At 43.7% G+C, this 15,916-nt stretch overlaps 1 protein-coding gene across 3 annotated transcripts; it reads right to left on the reverse strand.

Moving 5' to 3' along the window:
* Nucleotides 1–946: 946 nt before the first annotated feature.
* LOC143374717 (tubulin glycylase 3A-like) lies at nucleotides 947–6,008 on the reverse strand. 3 transcript variants are annotated; one of them, XM_076823085.1, is made up of 12 exons: nucleotides 5,757–6,007; nucleotides 5,468–5,688; nucleotides 5,246–5,373; nucleotides 4,896–5,169; nucleotides 4,622–4,835; nucleotides 4,460–4,550; nucleotides 3,908–4,078; nucleotides 3,592–3,845; nucleotides 3,321–3,517; nucleotides 1,990–2,262; nucleotides 1,735–1,938; nucleotides 947–1,656 (listed from the first exon to the last, which is right to left on the reverse strand). In XM_076823085.1, the coding sequence occupies exons 1-12, from the start codon at nucleotides 5,875–5,877 to the stop codon at nucleotides 1,423–1,425; spliced, it is 2,382 nt and encodes a 793-aa protein (XP_076679200.1). In that variant the 5' UTR covers nucleotides 5,878–6,007; the 3' UTR covers nucleotides 947–1,422. The 3 variants fall into 3 exon arrangements, with proteins under 3 accessions (XP_076679200.1, XP_076679199.1, XP_076679202.1); XM_076823084.1 differs by having other exon boundaries at nucleotides 1,735–2,262; nucleotides 5,757–6,008; XM_076823087.1 differs by lacking the exon at nucleotides 5,757–6,007 and having other exon boundaries at nucleotides 1,735–2,262; nucleotides 5,246–5,390; nucleotides 5,468–5,602.
* Nucleotides 6,009–15,916: the final 9,908 nt, after the last annotated feature.

The following is a 15,916-nucleotide window of genomic DNA, read 5'->3' on the forward strand; positions in this document are numbered from 1 at the left end:
TCACTAGGTTGGTCTCAGCAACTTTGTTGCTCGCCTCGATACTCTGCAAGGATTCCACGCCCGGCCCCTCCGCCACTTCTTGCACCTTCATTGCGCGAATTACATTTTTCATGGACTTTAGTAACCGTTTGTTTCTAACGATTCTACTCTCCACGGGCTTTCTGTTCTTGCCCGTAGCTTCGTTACCCAGCGCGACATTTGCGAGACTCATTTTGGTACCGTGCAGGATGTTCCGCATATCTACGACGCGATAACTGTAACTTATCTCTGGTGAACAGAGGATTCGTTCAACTTGGAATGCCATTTCTTACCTGAAAGGGCGCGCATGAGTTCGCTATTGTTTGTACGTTTGCTTGAAAACACCTTATTACTACGTGCCATCGGATTTCGATGGTGCTTGGGAGAGGAGTTTGGAGTTTGGTTTAACTTCTCCAGGCACTTCGCCTTCTGATCATTCTTCGGTCCCAGATAATTTCTCGTTTTCGTCAATCGTGCAGCTTTCGTGGAAGCATTATCTGTGCCCCTTATTACTGGTCGCATTCTCATATAGGATTTCACGGGCCTCTCTGAGCGGTTGCACGATGTCCCACGAAATGTTACTACCGGCTTACCCAAAACTCTCTTGCCAGGCTGGGAAATTGGATCGCCTGTGCAGTGATTGGAACACGAAGGCATTTGTAGCCACTGTTCAGCGTTCGCAAGCTCGTCGAGCTCGCTGTCCGAATCGGTACAAGTGTCGAACAAGTTTGGTGGTACTGGATGCTGGTTTGACAGCTTCGGGCTGTGATTTTTGGCCTGCGATCGCGAGTAATGGGATTAGATAGACCTAACAGGCAAAGGAGAGGCAGACCAACCTGCTGCAGGCAAACTACACGTATTTACTTACGCATTGGAGTTTCGGCTGCCGAAAAAATGTACAGTGGAAGTTATCCTTGCCGCTAGGAGTACCCTTGCGCGGCGAGTTCACTGCGAACGCAGGTTCTCCAGAGTTCCAAGCTGAATTAACGTGCTCCATTCCAAGTGGCAACTATAGACAGAGGGAACGTGTAACTTTGTACTTTCTCAAAGGCTAAATCCGAAGAAGTATTTCTGGAGAACGGGGGTCTCCATTTGTCTGACAGTTACGCGTGCAATTTTAATTTTTCCGTGTAGGTTGCTTTTGATGCTGATGAATTTATATACGTCAAACCATGATTCCCAGAATTGTAAAAATCGACTGAATTTTGTTTCGGTGGTACGCGCACGATGCTCTTTTTTAGTCTTCTCGGTGGATAAATGGAGGCCGGAATGAAACGAACGATCCGGGGTATAGTTATTTATTAATAACGTACAATTACAGTTCAAATATAGACTTGGGGAACAGATCAACAGTGGTATGAAGCAGGGGGTAACGAGTGCGGATCACAAGGACTTTCTTCTTAATCATTTGGTCAACCTCAAGCCAACAGCATACATGTCCGTAAGGACCTTAGCCTTTTTCGGCCGGATATACTTCTTTGGAACGTTGCGATTCTTATTTTTCCCCGCGATAGCGTGATTCGCTTTGGTTGCAGCTGCCAAGAGAGACGGTAGCGCAGGTACTTCTGGCGGAATGGCGGACAGGATGGCGTTCCTTTTGTACTTTTTAATCGCGTCCCGCACCACTGTCTTGATAATCTGGTAAATACAAACGAGAAGTGTTTCGTCAACAGAAACGGCAGAAATTCGTCATAGGAGATCCAATGTGTAACCAACCTTATCATCGGCTGGCCTCAGAGGCTTCTCGGATTTCGGTGCCAACTTGGGTGACTGTTTCTGAAGGGCCATGATCTTGGAGATTAAAGATTGCCTGTTAGGGGAGGTCTCTGTTTTTTGGCTCGGCGTTCTAGTGCAAGCACGTGATTTTCTCGACACACGTGCCACAGGTTTCTGAGCATTCCCACTCTTTTCCTGATTGCTCTGCGAAAAACCAATAAAAGCAACTTCTCCATCGATTCTGCTAATGCTTACCTGAACTGCAACAAGTGATTTTCCTTTGTTATTAGCAGCTGGGACGGTAGTAGGAGCGCTCCTCGCGGTTGATTCCTGCTTATCGATCAGCACCGCCGTTTTCAAAGGCTTCGGCGGCGCGGTTGCCGGCAATGCTTGCCTCAGTTTAGGCGACTCCACTTTATAGTAAGCGTAGAACTCCTGGTCGAGTTGTATCTCCAGCTCCTCGATTAGATCGACGATCACGGGCCCGATCTGATTGTGCACTACCGATTTCTTCTTCGCGAGGCACGTCTAATGATAAGAGCACGTATAGGGTAATTGTGGGAGAGTTGCCGCACCTTACGCAAAATTGTCACCGTGTCTAAATTTTACAATGAAAATTTGTTCCAAGGATACATATTATTAGTTGTACCTCTTATCCTACCCCTTTGAAAATTGAAACTAAAAACATCCTTTTTTAGGAGAGATGCCGCACATGCGGGAGTGGTGCCGCATTACGAAAAACGTTTAATTTTCCATTTAAACTTGTTGATGTTAACTTTTTATTTAAAAAAAAATAGTAAAAGCAAAGTAAAATGAAACTTCTTTTTGATTTATACAGTTATAAAATACAATAACATTGAAAAAATGTATAGGTACAGATATTATTTCTGCTTTTCTAAAATTTAATTGTCTTGTCTTCTTCCTTCCACATTCATTACACATAAAATAAAAATAAATTGTGAAGAAAGAGTAAAAGGCCCACAAACATGTTTGGATTATCAGATTTGTCATTAAAAAATAAATAATTTGCCTTGAGATATCAGGGTATCTATTTTGAAATACTAATTTTATATTTTTAACATTAAAAACATCATTTAGTCGACTTAGTTACCTTCCGATACAGTACGCATAAATGTGCGGCATCTACCCCAAATGTTCGGGAGAGACGCCGCACTTTCGTGTTTCCAAGTACTCTGTCGAATATGACCTATTCTGGCCGAGACATATTCCACAGAGTTCCTTTAACGTATTAAAAAAGTTATATCACGAAAAACTATAAATTTTTAACTACTACGATAGCAAGAATAAACTCGGCGTATAACTCAATAGTTGCCTCAATAGGCAAAGTGCGGTAGGCTTACCTCGCAAAATAGCAAAATCTTTAAAAGTAATAGTGGAAACACATTCTCGCTTATTAATCTAATCTAAACTAACAGCCTAAAGCAAATAAAATCGACAGTGTTGTATTTTATTATCGATAACCCTGAAATACCGAAGATGCGGCACCTCTCCTAGTGTGGCATCTCTCCCACAATTACCCTATACCCCTGTACCTATGAGAGATCGGCCACTGGCTAGATACCCACCATCGGAGACTTTGACACGAGGCTAACTTTCGAGTCCTGACTATTCAAGCTAGGTTTCTTTTCGAACGTGGTGATCCGAGTTCCTTGGAGGGACAGAGCTGCCCCCAAGTACGGCTGACAGTTGGGCATTTTTTGCTTGTAAGCCAGCTCGAAGTGTCCCGTGTCCGCGGTTTTGTCTTCTCGATAGTCTACCGCGACTGTAAAATCCAAACTGAATGACGTGCTCGGGAAGTGCGGTACTGGCGAAGCAAGTGGAAGCGAAATCGGACACCTTTCACGGTGTCCTCCAGGACCTGTCGACAGAGGCGCGTAGTGACTTTGCTCGAGTAGCTCATGTCGGGGTGGCTGTTGATCTCGATCAGCCAGACAGAGAAATCCTCCATGACCATAAAGTCGGCGCCGTAAAGCTCGAAGCTGTTCTTCCGGCGATCCATAGCTTCCTGGCTGGCCAGCAGAGAGCCGACCAAGCCTTGCTTCATCCCCGGATAAATTAGCTCGTCCCACGCCTTATCGTGCCCCTGGAACCTGTCGCAGTTCCGGGCGGTTACGAAACTTCGTCGTCGCGGTGCAATTTAAATGGATCGTACTTGAGGAACTCCTTGAAGGTTGTGGCGTCCCACATGTTGTCCGAGGGTAACGCGGGATCCCTGTCCCCGCAATTCGTGTACTTGCATTGGATCGCATGATTGCACAGGTGAATCGATTCGTGGAAGTCGGTCAGGCAGAATTTCTGCGAGCAGAATCGCAGATAACTCTCTCTGCAAGGAGATAACATTGTGTTGCAGTCTCTGTGCTTTTAGCTCGAACCTGCAGATTAGTCTCGCGCGCGAACCACGCGTCGAAAATCTACGGAAACTAGGTTAAAGGGGAATCAATTCCGTCGGGGGGTTATAACGAGCTTATAATCGGCAACTGGCTGCGGACGGTCTAAATATAGGATAGAAAGTAGCAACTCTGTCAGTCGCGAACTGCTCGGGACGTAAATTAGCGATAATTACGACGAATGGGACTTATGTACGGCTGTCGAATGACCTGGATATTTGGTGGCACGATATCATAACACGAAACAGAAACTTTCGACTTATGCATGGCTATGTTTTCAACTTAAACTACTCCGCTAACTAGGATTTCAGATTTACTTGTATATCCAGAGAGTGAGGGGTTGGGCGCAGGTGATTATGAACCACTGCCTGATATCGAACTTCGTGCTGTGAATTAGCAGCGGCCGCTCTACGAGAAAACAGAAGCCATCATTACGAATATTCTTCCGTACGCTAGGTCATCTCATATTGTTCGATTACCAATGTACTTCTGCACGACGTAGCGATTGTCTGATTTACTCGAGGGGTTCATCTTCGCCAAGACGTCCTCCAGCTTGTTCAACAGGACGATCCCTCGGCCTCGACTCTTGTTCCCAGGTTTCATGATCCACACGTTCATCACGCCGTCCATGTCGAGTTGCGGGCAGTATTTCTTTATCTTCTTCAGGAGGTGCTTCGACGCCAGGAAGAATTTCTGTCCACACCGTGTCAAATTAATACCTAAACCTTCTGGCCAGTTCGACCGGGCTCTTACTTGAAAGGGGACATTGTTCCGTGTGAAAAGCGACTGGCCATGGACGACCTGATAGTACCAGCTGATAAACTGGTCCCACTGGTGCGCCCAAACCCTTTCTGTCTCCTGGTCGATGTCCTCGTGAGATTGCGCGCTGATGTAATCGCTGCATCGTTTAATTGCAAACTCTATGGCCTTGGAGGGTACCGTGCCAGTCGGCGATCTAATCGCGTTCTCACCTTCCGCGTTGATCTTATTGACCAGCCACTTTAGGAGGCTCAAGCAAGCCGTGAATCTAACAGAAAGCAAGGCTCTAGACGCCAAGCGGACGCGAGGGTTCGTTTCTGAAATAGTTCCTTATCGTTCTTCACCGAAAATCCTCGACGAACGCGTGCATCTGGTCGCCCTGCGACAGATTGTAGCAGCGCGGGAAGAGGGTGTTCGCCACCCCGGCCTCGTAATACCAGTGCATTTGTCTGACGTTCGAACATAAGCCCACCTAAGGCAATCGATTTTCTTAGAAGCATGTATTATCCTCGTCCGGCGTAGTGTTCACGTGAACGGCCAGAATCGACCGAGACCACTTTAGATACCTTCGACGTGAATCCCGCGCGGCAGTATCGGTTGAAGACCGTGGTTTTGTTATCCTGCGAGGGCCAGCCGGGCCACTCCGACCCTGTGTTCCAGAGGAAGTCGGCGGTGTGATTGGTGAGCATCCTGGATATCAGCTGCCGCTCACTTTGGTGGTCCTTCAAGTCGCCGATGCCGGCTAGCAGCATCACGGGGCTGGAGTCCACGTTGAATTGTTGATCAGCTGAACAGTCGTTACAATTACTCGCTAGAAATGCTGTACTTAATCTCTCGCCGAGTAATATCAAATACCATTGGAATTCTTCTTGAAGAACTTTTCACACCATCCCCTTCGTATCATGCATTCGCGAACCACCCGAGCCCTTCCGTAGATCATGAACACGTGGTGAGCAGCCACGGCGTCCTTCACCATTTGTTTGATACGTAAGAAGCGTTCGTGAAGCGTGGGTGGCAATTCTATACAGGATTCGGCTTTATCTGCGCACCGCGAATGAATCAGATTAAAATGTACGTAGCCTGATGTGGCGGTGTTTAAATCGCACCTTCCGCTACTTTCGACTCCATTCCGGCGGGATTGCTGGTCGCTTTCGCGGCGGGCTCGACAGATCCATCCTCCTTTTCATTCTGGTCCGCTTTTTCCGAGCTGGCCGGCTCCAAATTCGACGGCGCCTCATCGTTCGCATTCATGTAGTGCGCTTACGAATCTGTGCGTTCTTCCGCGCTAATGCAACCCGTCGATCCTCAGTTTTGCTTCATTGTAGCGCGGTTTGTTCAAGGAAAAACGGGCCCGAAGAGGTCGATGGTATCTTCTCCTGGATCAGCTTGTAAAATTCGGTAGCAGTTATTGGAAGCAGAATCCATGAATGTGAAATGCGCCTGAGTAACTTTGCGCTAGGACACTGAAGCTAAAGATCTCTCCCGATACCTATTTAACTCGCGAAGCAGTCCCGTCAGCATCCTTTCGGATGATGAAATTGTGACCTCTTAATTAATAATTATCAGCGTTAATTACAGAGAATTTAACAGAAGGATTCCATTGATATCGCATGGTCGGAGAGAAAGTGCCTTGAGCAGATAAAAATTCGTGGCTTCTCTGAGGCAATCGCAAATGAACGAGACGGAAGCAGAACTCCGACTGAACGTCATCGGGGGCAGACACCAGTTATGTATTCAGAATCTAGAATTCCGCAGGCGTGCGCCCTGAAAGCGTTTTAAAGCTCCTCGACTATTCGAGCGGACTGGATAGCATCGTGTTCGTGAATCTTACACCGATTCATTGATAAGAACGATTGTCTGAAATTCTCAAAGGTCAGATGTACGTACGCGAAGGTCCCTTTTTTGAAATCTTACCTATTTCCCCGCGCGAAATGTTTCAACGGCGGAGCTGAGAATGATACGCAATCATAAGCGTTAATTAAACACCCCGCGCGAAGTTCTGTGGGATTACGTAATCGGGTTCGAAGGAGGACAAAAACAACTGGAGAGGGTAGGGGAGGGTTGTTCGGTACAGGAGGAGCGTACCAGGCACCCCTGTGGAACTTCCCCACCGTCGAATGCATGTAAAGAAGGAAAAAGCTATCGCGTGGGTTGGTCTAACCACTCTGGTTCTACCCGCTTTGACCCACTTATGCGAGTCCATCTTTGGTTCGCGTGAAGAGGTGACCTGACGAATCACTTCGACCCGCTATCGGTAATTGCACAACTTGGATTTCACGCTGATAATCTCGAAAGAGATATGTGGAGCAGGCCGTACTATTTTGGAATCCGGTTAGCCATTACGCGGGCTCGTTGTCGGCCTTCCAGCCAAAATCGCTGATCCGTGTGCCATAGCCTCGAAGGGTAGCTACGTATAAGAACGCTAGTTTCACTTTTAATTTCTTACCATTAGATATGGATCGGTAAATGTTGTGGGAAATCATAGAATACAGCTGCACGCCTGCATTCGGGGGGATACGGTGTGGATGGTGTATGATGATGGGATATTTACGGATGTTTGTGGGCTTGTTACTGGAATATAGAAAAGAATACGAAATACAGGCGAGCTCCAAAAAAAACGAATGATCCGTGGGATAAACATGTCACTGTCGATGACAGGAAGTGCTTGAAAATAGCGTGTAACGAAGTTGCCGAAACAACCTGTTACAAAGCTGACCCTTCCGCGTGAAAGAATCGAGAATTGCGTTATAGGGAAGACGTTCACATTGGCCGATCGATCTTATTAGCCGCATTCTTCTTGTTTGACATAAGAGGGTAGGCTTTTGTTACGGTATGCTTTGGCACGGTTGGTCAACGACTCACGCGGATTTCTCTCCGAAAATCCATTTTGCGTACCCTTGCGAACCCTTTCACGTATCGTGCGCCGAAAAAAGTATTAAAAATTCACGCTGTTACTGATATTCCCACAAGTTTCTAATGCACTGTTTAATCATTCCAGTGAAGTAATAATAATTGGATTCCGTTTGCCCCTAATATTAGTTTACCGCCAACACTGAAATTTACAGTAAAATCTAATTTTAAAAGTCTCGCAGAAAGTTGCATGATGCATGAGTGTCTTGTGGTGCATGGATGCAACTGCAAATCGAGTTACTTTTGAAACCCGCATTGTGAAATAAAAGTTTGTCTAGCCCTGAGAAATTCATCGGTTCAGTGAAGTGTGTGCATGGCATAGTGCATATTATCTCGTGATTTCTCAATTCGCGCATCAATTTCATCGATTACTGGACCATGTGGGAGGCCTTTTAATTTAACAGGATTCCAGTCAGATATACCCGTTACTTAGAATTTACTTGATTGTTACTTGATTGTAGAGTCAGTGCCTGTGCCTGCCAAAAAGTGTTTCATAGAGTACCGTGCCTCTACGTGTTAGTGATGTGAACGCGAATTCCCATAAGGTGATAGGTCTATCGTTTTAGCCTATACTTCGCCGATGTTAGTAACTAAGGGGGAGAAACAAGTATCTCACTCATATTTCTCCAAATATTCCTGCAACTATTCACTTACACTAAGTTCAACTAAAACGTATTTATACATTATAAATAATACTACGTGATATGTATAAGCATTAACATTAATGTATCGAACGATTAAACATTGAGAATAAAAGAGAATTCAGTCGGCGCAGAAAATCATTTGCAAATCCAAGGCCAAATGTTACAAATTGCTTGATATCTCGAGTTCTATCGATTATAGTTAATAATAATTTCTACTGGGCGGTTAGTGTAAATGTTGTTAACATTATTTATCATAGCAATAGCCACTGGAATGGATATTTTAGCAGAAAATCCATTTTTGCCGAAGAATTCGTTGGATTTCGCAATTGTAATTAACCGTCGACCTTGTTTTGATCGGGGGACATGGTTTCTCGAAGTCTAGATGGGGAGCTCACAGATCTTCATGTACTCAGTCGTCGTCGGTCTTCCGGGCCTGGAGGACCTCCGGGGACCCTGCAGTTGCCGAGCTACCTGGACCTACTGGACTTCCTGGACTTCCTGGACTTGCTGAGGACCTGGTCAGGGTTTCAACTCGGGTCCATCCCCCTCCCCCCGATGCAGCCGAGCCACCTGGAGAGGCGGATTCAGGAGCCTTTCTTGGAGGGGGCGAAATATGTAAAAGTACATAAGTACATTTTTTAACCCTCTTTCACAAGATTTAAAATTTGCTTGTAACTTATGTTTTAATATCTCAATCTGATACTGTAACCTAAATAATTAAATTCACATTAATTATAATTCTGTATAAATAATTAAATTCACATTAATTATAATTCTGTATAAATAATTAAATTCACATTAATTATTTATACAGAATTATACACAATGTCATAATATTTTCTATTTTATTACTCTTGGGGGGGGGGGCGATCTGCAGAGATAGCAGTGCAACTTTTCAACTCGTTCAATCTTTCTACATGCTACCGAATAAAACGATTATATATATATATGTATTAAATTCTAGATAAAAGTTTTAGTATCGCGTTTTAAACATTCTAAACAATTTTTCTTTAATTTCACAATCATTCGAGATGCTTAATGTTTTGCATGCAAGTTACGCTTCTCAAGTTTAAATATTTCATATGAGTTTTATGAATCTTCTCTTATTAATAGTTATTACATTCGAGTCATTAGATTTTCTGAATAAAACATAAATAGGCAGTCTCTCTACGGGCCTCGAAACGCTGCGACCTCCTCGTAGTGAGACCTGGTAATTGGTGAGAACAGAGCCGATGCGATTGCTGCGATTGTCAAATATCCTAAATAAGTAGATAGATACAAGAATTTCTTTAAATAGTAATACTTTGATATAATGTAAAAATAAATGTAACTCGAAATGTTTGAATAAATCATTCCTTCCCTTCCTTCCACATGTATAAATATATAAAATAAAGTAATGTGGAATTCTCAAGATATGTGAAATAATGGAGTTCAATAACGACGTTCACCAAAGTCGGAGGACGGATCGGACGGATGAACATTTAAAATGCCATGGTATACCTATCTTAATGTATTATTTCCATCGATTACTGGAATATGTGGGAGGTCGATCGTCCAGATTCTACTGCAATACACTAAAAATAAGTATCTGGAAGACTTTTTTGAAAACACTGTACTCGAGTCCGATCACATCTCCTCAACTTTGAAAGACATATATGTATACATAGAAAGAGCAGGGTGCATGGCTGCAGCTTCGAAAAGTACATATTTCGCAATGGACATTGCGATATAGAATTATTTCCGGCCTTTGTGAAATTTCAACTTCCATGGGAAACAGTTGAGGTCGACAGCAACCTCTACCAATGTGACAACATTCACGAAAGGTGTAAGCTGACAGTTCGACTTCAACCGCGGCAGCGATCGGATCAGTGAATGTACCTGCATATTATTTCGTGATTTCTCGATTCGTGCATCAATTTCATCGATTACTGGACTATGTATGAGGCCGTTTAACAAGATTCTGCTGCATTACACTCAATACCAAGATGCCTTTATGGAAACATTTTACGCGAGCCCGAACACTACTTCCCACTGCTGAGAGATGTTTAGAAATGTGATGTGCTTTTGTGACCGCGTGCAATGCGATTTTAGAGTCAGTACATATTTCGCGATAAAGTATTTCATAGAGCACTGTGTGGACGCGAGTGCAGAGTCAATGTTTTGCGCATACAGAACTATTTAAGTGAAAGCACCGGTGCTCTAAGTGATTTTTCATCGTGGAATTACTGTGTCTACATAAAATTATTTCTGGCCTTGACGAATTTCCAGTTAGCTGGGAGTCGGTCGAGCGCCATAACACCGCCAACAACCCCTACGTCACAACATTGCCAAGCGGTGTCACCTCTGTCAGTTCGACTTTACTCGCGACGGTGATCGCATCAGTGAGTGCGTGTACATATTATTTCGTGATTTCTCGATTCCTGCATAAATTTCATCGATAACTGGACTATGTGGGAGATCGTTCAACGAGATTCCACTACATTACACTCAGTACCTAGAGGACTATTTTGGAAACGCTTTACTCGAGTCCGAACACATCTTTCCACTGTTGAGATATGTTTAAAAACATGAACTGCTTTTGTAATCGTGTGCAATGCGATTGTAGAATCAGTGCTTATTTCGCGATAAAGTATTCGATAGTGCACAGTGGCCCTGCGTATTAGTAATGTGAACGCGAACGTAAAGTCAGTGTTTTAACGCATCTAGAATTAATTCAGAGCACCAGTGCTCCTATTGCTTTTTCATCGCGAAAGTAATGTGACATATTTGGAAGTGTGACACATTCTATGGGGTACTGACCCTGCAACTGCTGGACATTCGCCTGCAGATCGAATAGCTACTGCTAAAAGGGGATGCTTGTCAGTGAGACTATTTTCAACGAACGGTGAGTGATACTTTTTCATTCTTTGAATTTTTCTGTATGCTATCGAACATAATGATTACTGTAGCGAGCATAGTGACCACGAATACGTACTTAGTACTCGCGAATAGTAAAATTTAATGCGTGTACTTCCAAATGTTTAATACACGTAGAAAAATACAATGAATAAATTTTAAATTCGCGATAGGAGTTTTAATATCGCGTTTCAAACATTCTAAACTTCTTTTCTTTAATTTCACAATCATTCCGGATGCTTAATGTATCGAATACGAGTTACATTTCTGAAGTTGAACTCTTTCGTGCGAGTTCTTTCAAATCTTCTCTCTTAACAGTAATTACATTCGAGTCATTAGATTCTCTTAATAAACAATGACAGTAATTTTTGGTACTACTTGGTTATTATGCTCGCTAGTTTTGCTTGCCCGTTGCATGTGCTAAATATTAAGACACACTGGTAGTAATATTACGAGAAATCAAAAATTGCCACTCTTACCACCTGATATCTCGACCTCAAATGGTCCCTTTATAAAATAACAGTATAATAATAAATGACTGCCGCCAAAGTGGCTGCTATATGAACTTAAATTTCTTTCTCCCTTGCATAAAAATAACTTTAAGCCACTAAACCTACAAATTTTATACATCGCGGAAGAACTTGCACATGTGCTTAGTTTTAACTAGCCATAGTCCTAGAGTCCATTAAGTTTTAATTTAAGAACTTTAGTCGTAAGAATTTTTCCAAATTTTCAAAAATGCATTGGTCGAATATGGACCAGAAATATTTCGTAGAAATGGGTCACTTTCGTAGGTACCTCCGCGTTGGTGTGCCTGGACTTGGTAACGTTTTCCAATGCATTGCGTCTTGCAAAACGTTGTCAAGCTGAAGCCTACGATCTAGTTTAAGGGTCCAGATCAAGCCAAACTTACATTCGGTGAGTTTGGTTCGGTCTGGACATCTATTCAGAAATGCACTTGCGTACTTCGAGCGATAAGCTTTTGTTCCGCCTCGTTCTTTTTAAATATAAGAGTGCCAAACACACCCTTCTAGAAATACAATTCGCCTTTGATCACTGATTTCTATTTCGCGCATGGTGTTCTCGCCCTTCATAGGCCGGCTGTGCTGGGTACAACTTATTACGGCTTTACACAGAGGACCATTGTTAGACGAAGATGTGCGACAGTTCTCGTTCTCGGTCACGCTCGCCATGGCTGTGTAAAGTCGTGATATGGAGCATGCCATGTAGAAACGAAATTTCGGTGGATCGAGGGTGAATGTTCGCGTCGCGCCGCGCCTTTCGGTCCTTTAGTCGTTTAGTCTCTTTTGCAATCTCAATCGGGAGATTCTTAGCTTTCGCATATCCCTCGAAAGTTACGCAAGTGCATATTTGCAATAGATTATGCCACTAGGGCTCATTGTAAAGAGTGCGATAGGCTAGATTTAAGGGTAGAGGTACGCTTGCTTGTTGAGAGTGACGCCTTTTACCTTTGCTTTTGCTTACAATTAGCTTCACCGTGCACCGTGTCGTTTCGCATTTAGTATACTTTTACAGACTTGTCATAGTGTATTTTCTATTTCCTACTTTCAATTCTCTTTTCTTTTTTTCCGGTAATATAATTCGCTCTCGGGAGAGATCTTGAATTAGCACAAGATGCTCGGGCACGATACACTCGCCTGTGCAAATTGTCGGCTTTGTGATGGGAGCGCGTATTGCAGCTGCATGTGATTTAATTGTGAGGCGGGCTGCTGTGAGTCTGACCCCTCAGGCGCGGCCCCTAGTGGGGAACTCCCGTTAATGGGGGGCTGGATGAATGGTGGTCGCGTATTAGCGTTTTGTCTGTGCAACTGCAATGCGTGAGTGTATCGAGCAGCTCGAGATCTCTCACGACGGCGAATCCGTGTCCGTTTTTCAATTCTTTTTCTATCTCTGCAATGAGATACTTAGCGTCTATTTGTCACTTGAAACCAGTGCAAGTGTGCCTCTAAAATATGCGAAAGAAACATGCTAACCCTTTGGACTTTAAAGTAAAGTCTTTGGAAATAATTTTAGTAGTTTTTTACCTTATACCGCAATCACAGTCCAAAGGGTTAGTATAACGAAGTATAGTGTATATGTGTGCTGCGAAACTTAGAAAATTTAGCCAGGCAAGTCCAGTTTTAAGCGCATCATCGAAACATTCGCCGAGGGATTCGCCGAGGTTTTCTCTGGTGAATTCTTTAATAAAGAATTCACTAAGAGATTCGTTGCTAGTTTCAGGGAAGAATTAGATCTGGGTTAGGGTTTACTAACACTTTAGAGTAGAATTGGAATTTTTCTGGCATTCCATGCCATTAGCGCCTGATGAGGCTGCTTCTATTTCCTTTTACAATTCGGAATTATCATGCGCCTAAACAGGCTGCTGTATTTTTTAATTAACATTAAAAAGGATGAGACCTGATGATGGTACATTAGAATTAAAAAGCATTAGGCGCCCAAAAAGGCTACTCCTTCCATACATTAAGATTGAAAAACCTTAAACGCCCGAAGAGGCCACTCCTTTTTTCTATCAGACAGAATCAGAATTCATTGAGCGCCCAATGTGGCTGCTGGAAATTTTTCTCAAAGTCTGAATTGCGTGACACCTTGCAATTTAAAGGAAATTTTTTCGAACTTGTTTAAATACAAATTGTCTGTTTCAGTTATAGTGTTTGTGATCGCCCGTAATGCGATCGTAGAGTCAGTGTTTTTGCGCAAGTAAAGCTAGTCGAGAGCACCGGTGCTCTAATAACTTTTTCACCGCGAAAGTAGAGTCATGCACGAGTCCAACTGCAGCTGCAACGTTGAGAGCTAAGCTGGGGCTGAGTTGAAGGGTGCTCGTCTGAGAGCTGCTGGTCAGATGGGTGATGATCAGAGGGGAGCTGGTCTCAGGGATGCTGGTCAGAGGGTTACGAGTTTGCAGAGATGCAGTACCGATGATGACAGCGAACGGTGAGTCATTTTATCATTCTTTGAATGGGGATGCATGTAGTACAGCTACTTAGCTCTTTCGATTCTGGCCGTTCCAACACAAATGCACGACATGCAGAGGCCCTTTTCACATGGTCGGTATTCGTTTGGGGAACTCTTATGCAATATTTCGCGAATATGGTCTAGGGCGTCTAGGCAGTAGCCTTATGGCGTGGTCCTTTTCTAAACCATATTCACGAAATATCATAGAAATGTTCCCGAAAAAAATGCCAATTATATAAGATGCGCCACTAAACGTTATGCATGTGTGTTCGAAAGAGCAGCATCGATAGAGCTGACCATACAAGGTACTCGTAGATAGTGACATGCATGTGTCTGTCTCAAAATAAAAATAATAGATAAACCAATACAATTGTTGCTCGCGATTCTTACAATTTTATATCGATTAATAATAATTCGTAAAATAATCGGATCGATCGAGTCAAGTAGAGTCACCGCGAAATTTTTTGAAATGGGTCTCAATGAAACTAGTCTTCCTAGCAATCTTGCATTCCAGCAAGATCTTTTATGGTCGCCGGTAATGCGATCGTAGAGTCCACGCTTTTTTCGCGTCCATATATTTTCAAGAGCGCCGCGGCTCTTGTGTAGAGTTTTATTACCGCGAATTTACAGTCAAATTTTTGCGGATCTATGATTTATACAGAGCACGGAAGCTCGTGTTGATTTTTCGTCGCGAAAGTAAAATCAACCTTTTGCGTATCGGAAATTTGTCCAGAGCACCGGTGCTCTAATTGCTTTTTCATCGCGAAAGTAAAGTAAAATTTTCGATTAGCTTCAATTTTCAGCTGCTTGGTATTTTAGGTCCTAGAAAGGACCTAGCTTGTGGGCCCTAGAGAGGGCCCAGAACAGGGGCCCTAGAGAGGGCCTTCGGCATAGGCCCTAGAGAGGGTCCTAGTCATGGGCCCTAGAGAGGGCCTAGCTCGTGGGCCCTAGAGAGGGTCCTAATCATGGGCCCTAGAGAGGGTCCTAGTCATGGGCCCTAGAGAGGGCCCTCGGCATAGGCCCTAGAGAGGGTCCTAGTCATGGGCCCTAGAGAGGGCCTAGCTCGTGGGCCCTAGAGAGGGCCTAGAATTATGCTAGCTTGGTAGCTAGCTAAGATGTTCTTGCATGCATGCTGTAGAATGTAGAATACGAGTACCTTGTATAAGTGCAGAGAGATCGACGATAATCGTCAGTCTATCTCTCTTTCGATTTCGCTTTCGCGTTCGCGGTTGTCACTAATAGTAGAGTCAAATCATCGTTTCCCTCATTGCAAGCAATGACGGACGCGATGAGTTTATTGAAATGGAGGGTGGATGGGATCGGTGTTTGTTTCGGGATGGGTCACTTTCGTAGGTACCTCCGCGTTGGTGTGCCCGGTTCCTTGGTAACGTTTCTCAAGCATTGCGACTTGCAAAACGATATCAAGCTAAAGCCTACGATCTAGTTTAAGGGTCCAGATCGAGCGAAACTTACATTCAGTGAGTTTGGTTCGGTCTAGACATCTAATCAGAATTTTATTCTCTTTCAGGTAGGTATTTCTTCGATGGTTTTACATGATTTATTCTATTTCATGCATTTCTTCGATGGTTTTGC

Source organism: Andrena cerasifolii, chromosome 11 (genome assembly GCF_050908995.1).
Source record: "Andrena cerasifolii isolate SP2316 chromosome 11, iyAndCera1_principal, whole genome shotgun sequence".
In the NCBI taxonomy this organism is placed as follows: Eukaryota; Metazoa; Arthropoda; class Insecta; order Hymenoptera; family Andrenidae; genus Andrena; species Andrena cerasifolii.

Coding starts and splice junctions, on each gene's coding strand:
- LOC143374717 (XM_076823084.1), bottom strand. CDS start 5,877: ATGGTGAAGGACGCCGTGGCTGCTCACCACGTGTTCATGATCTACGGA. Junction 4,836..4,895: donor GGAACAATGTCCCCTTTCAA/GTAAGAGCCCGG, acceptor CGGTGTGGACAG/AAATTCTTCCTGGCGTCGAA. Junction 3,518..3,591: donor CCTGGAGGACACCGTGAAAG/GTGTCCGATTTC, acceptor TGGATTTTACAG/TCGCGGTAGACTATCGAGAA.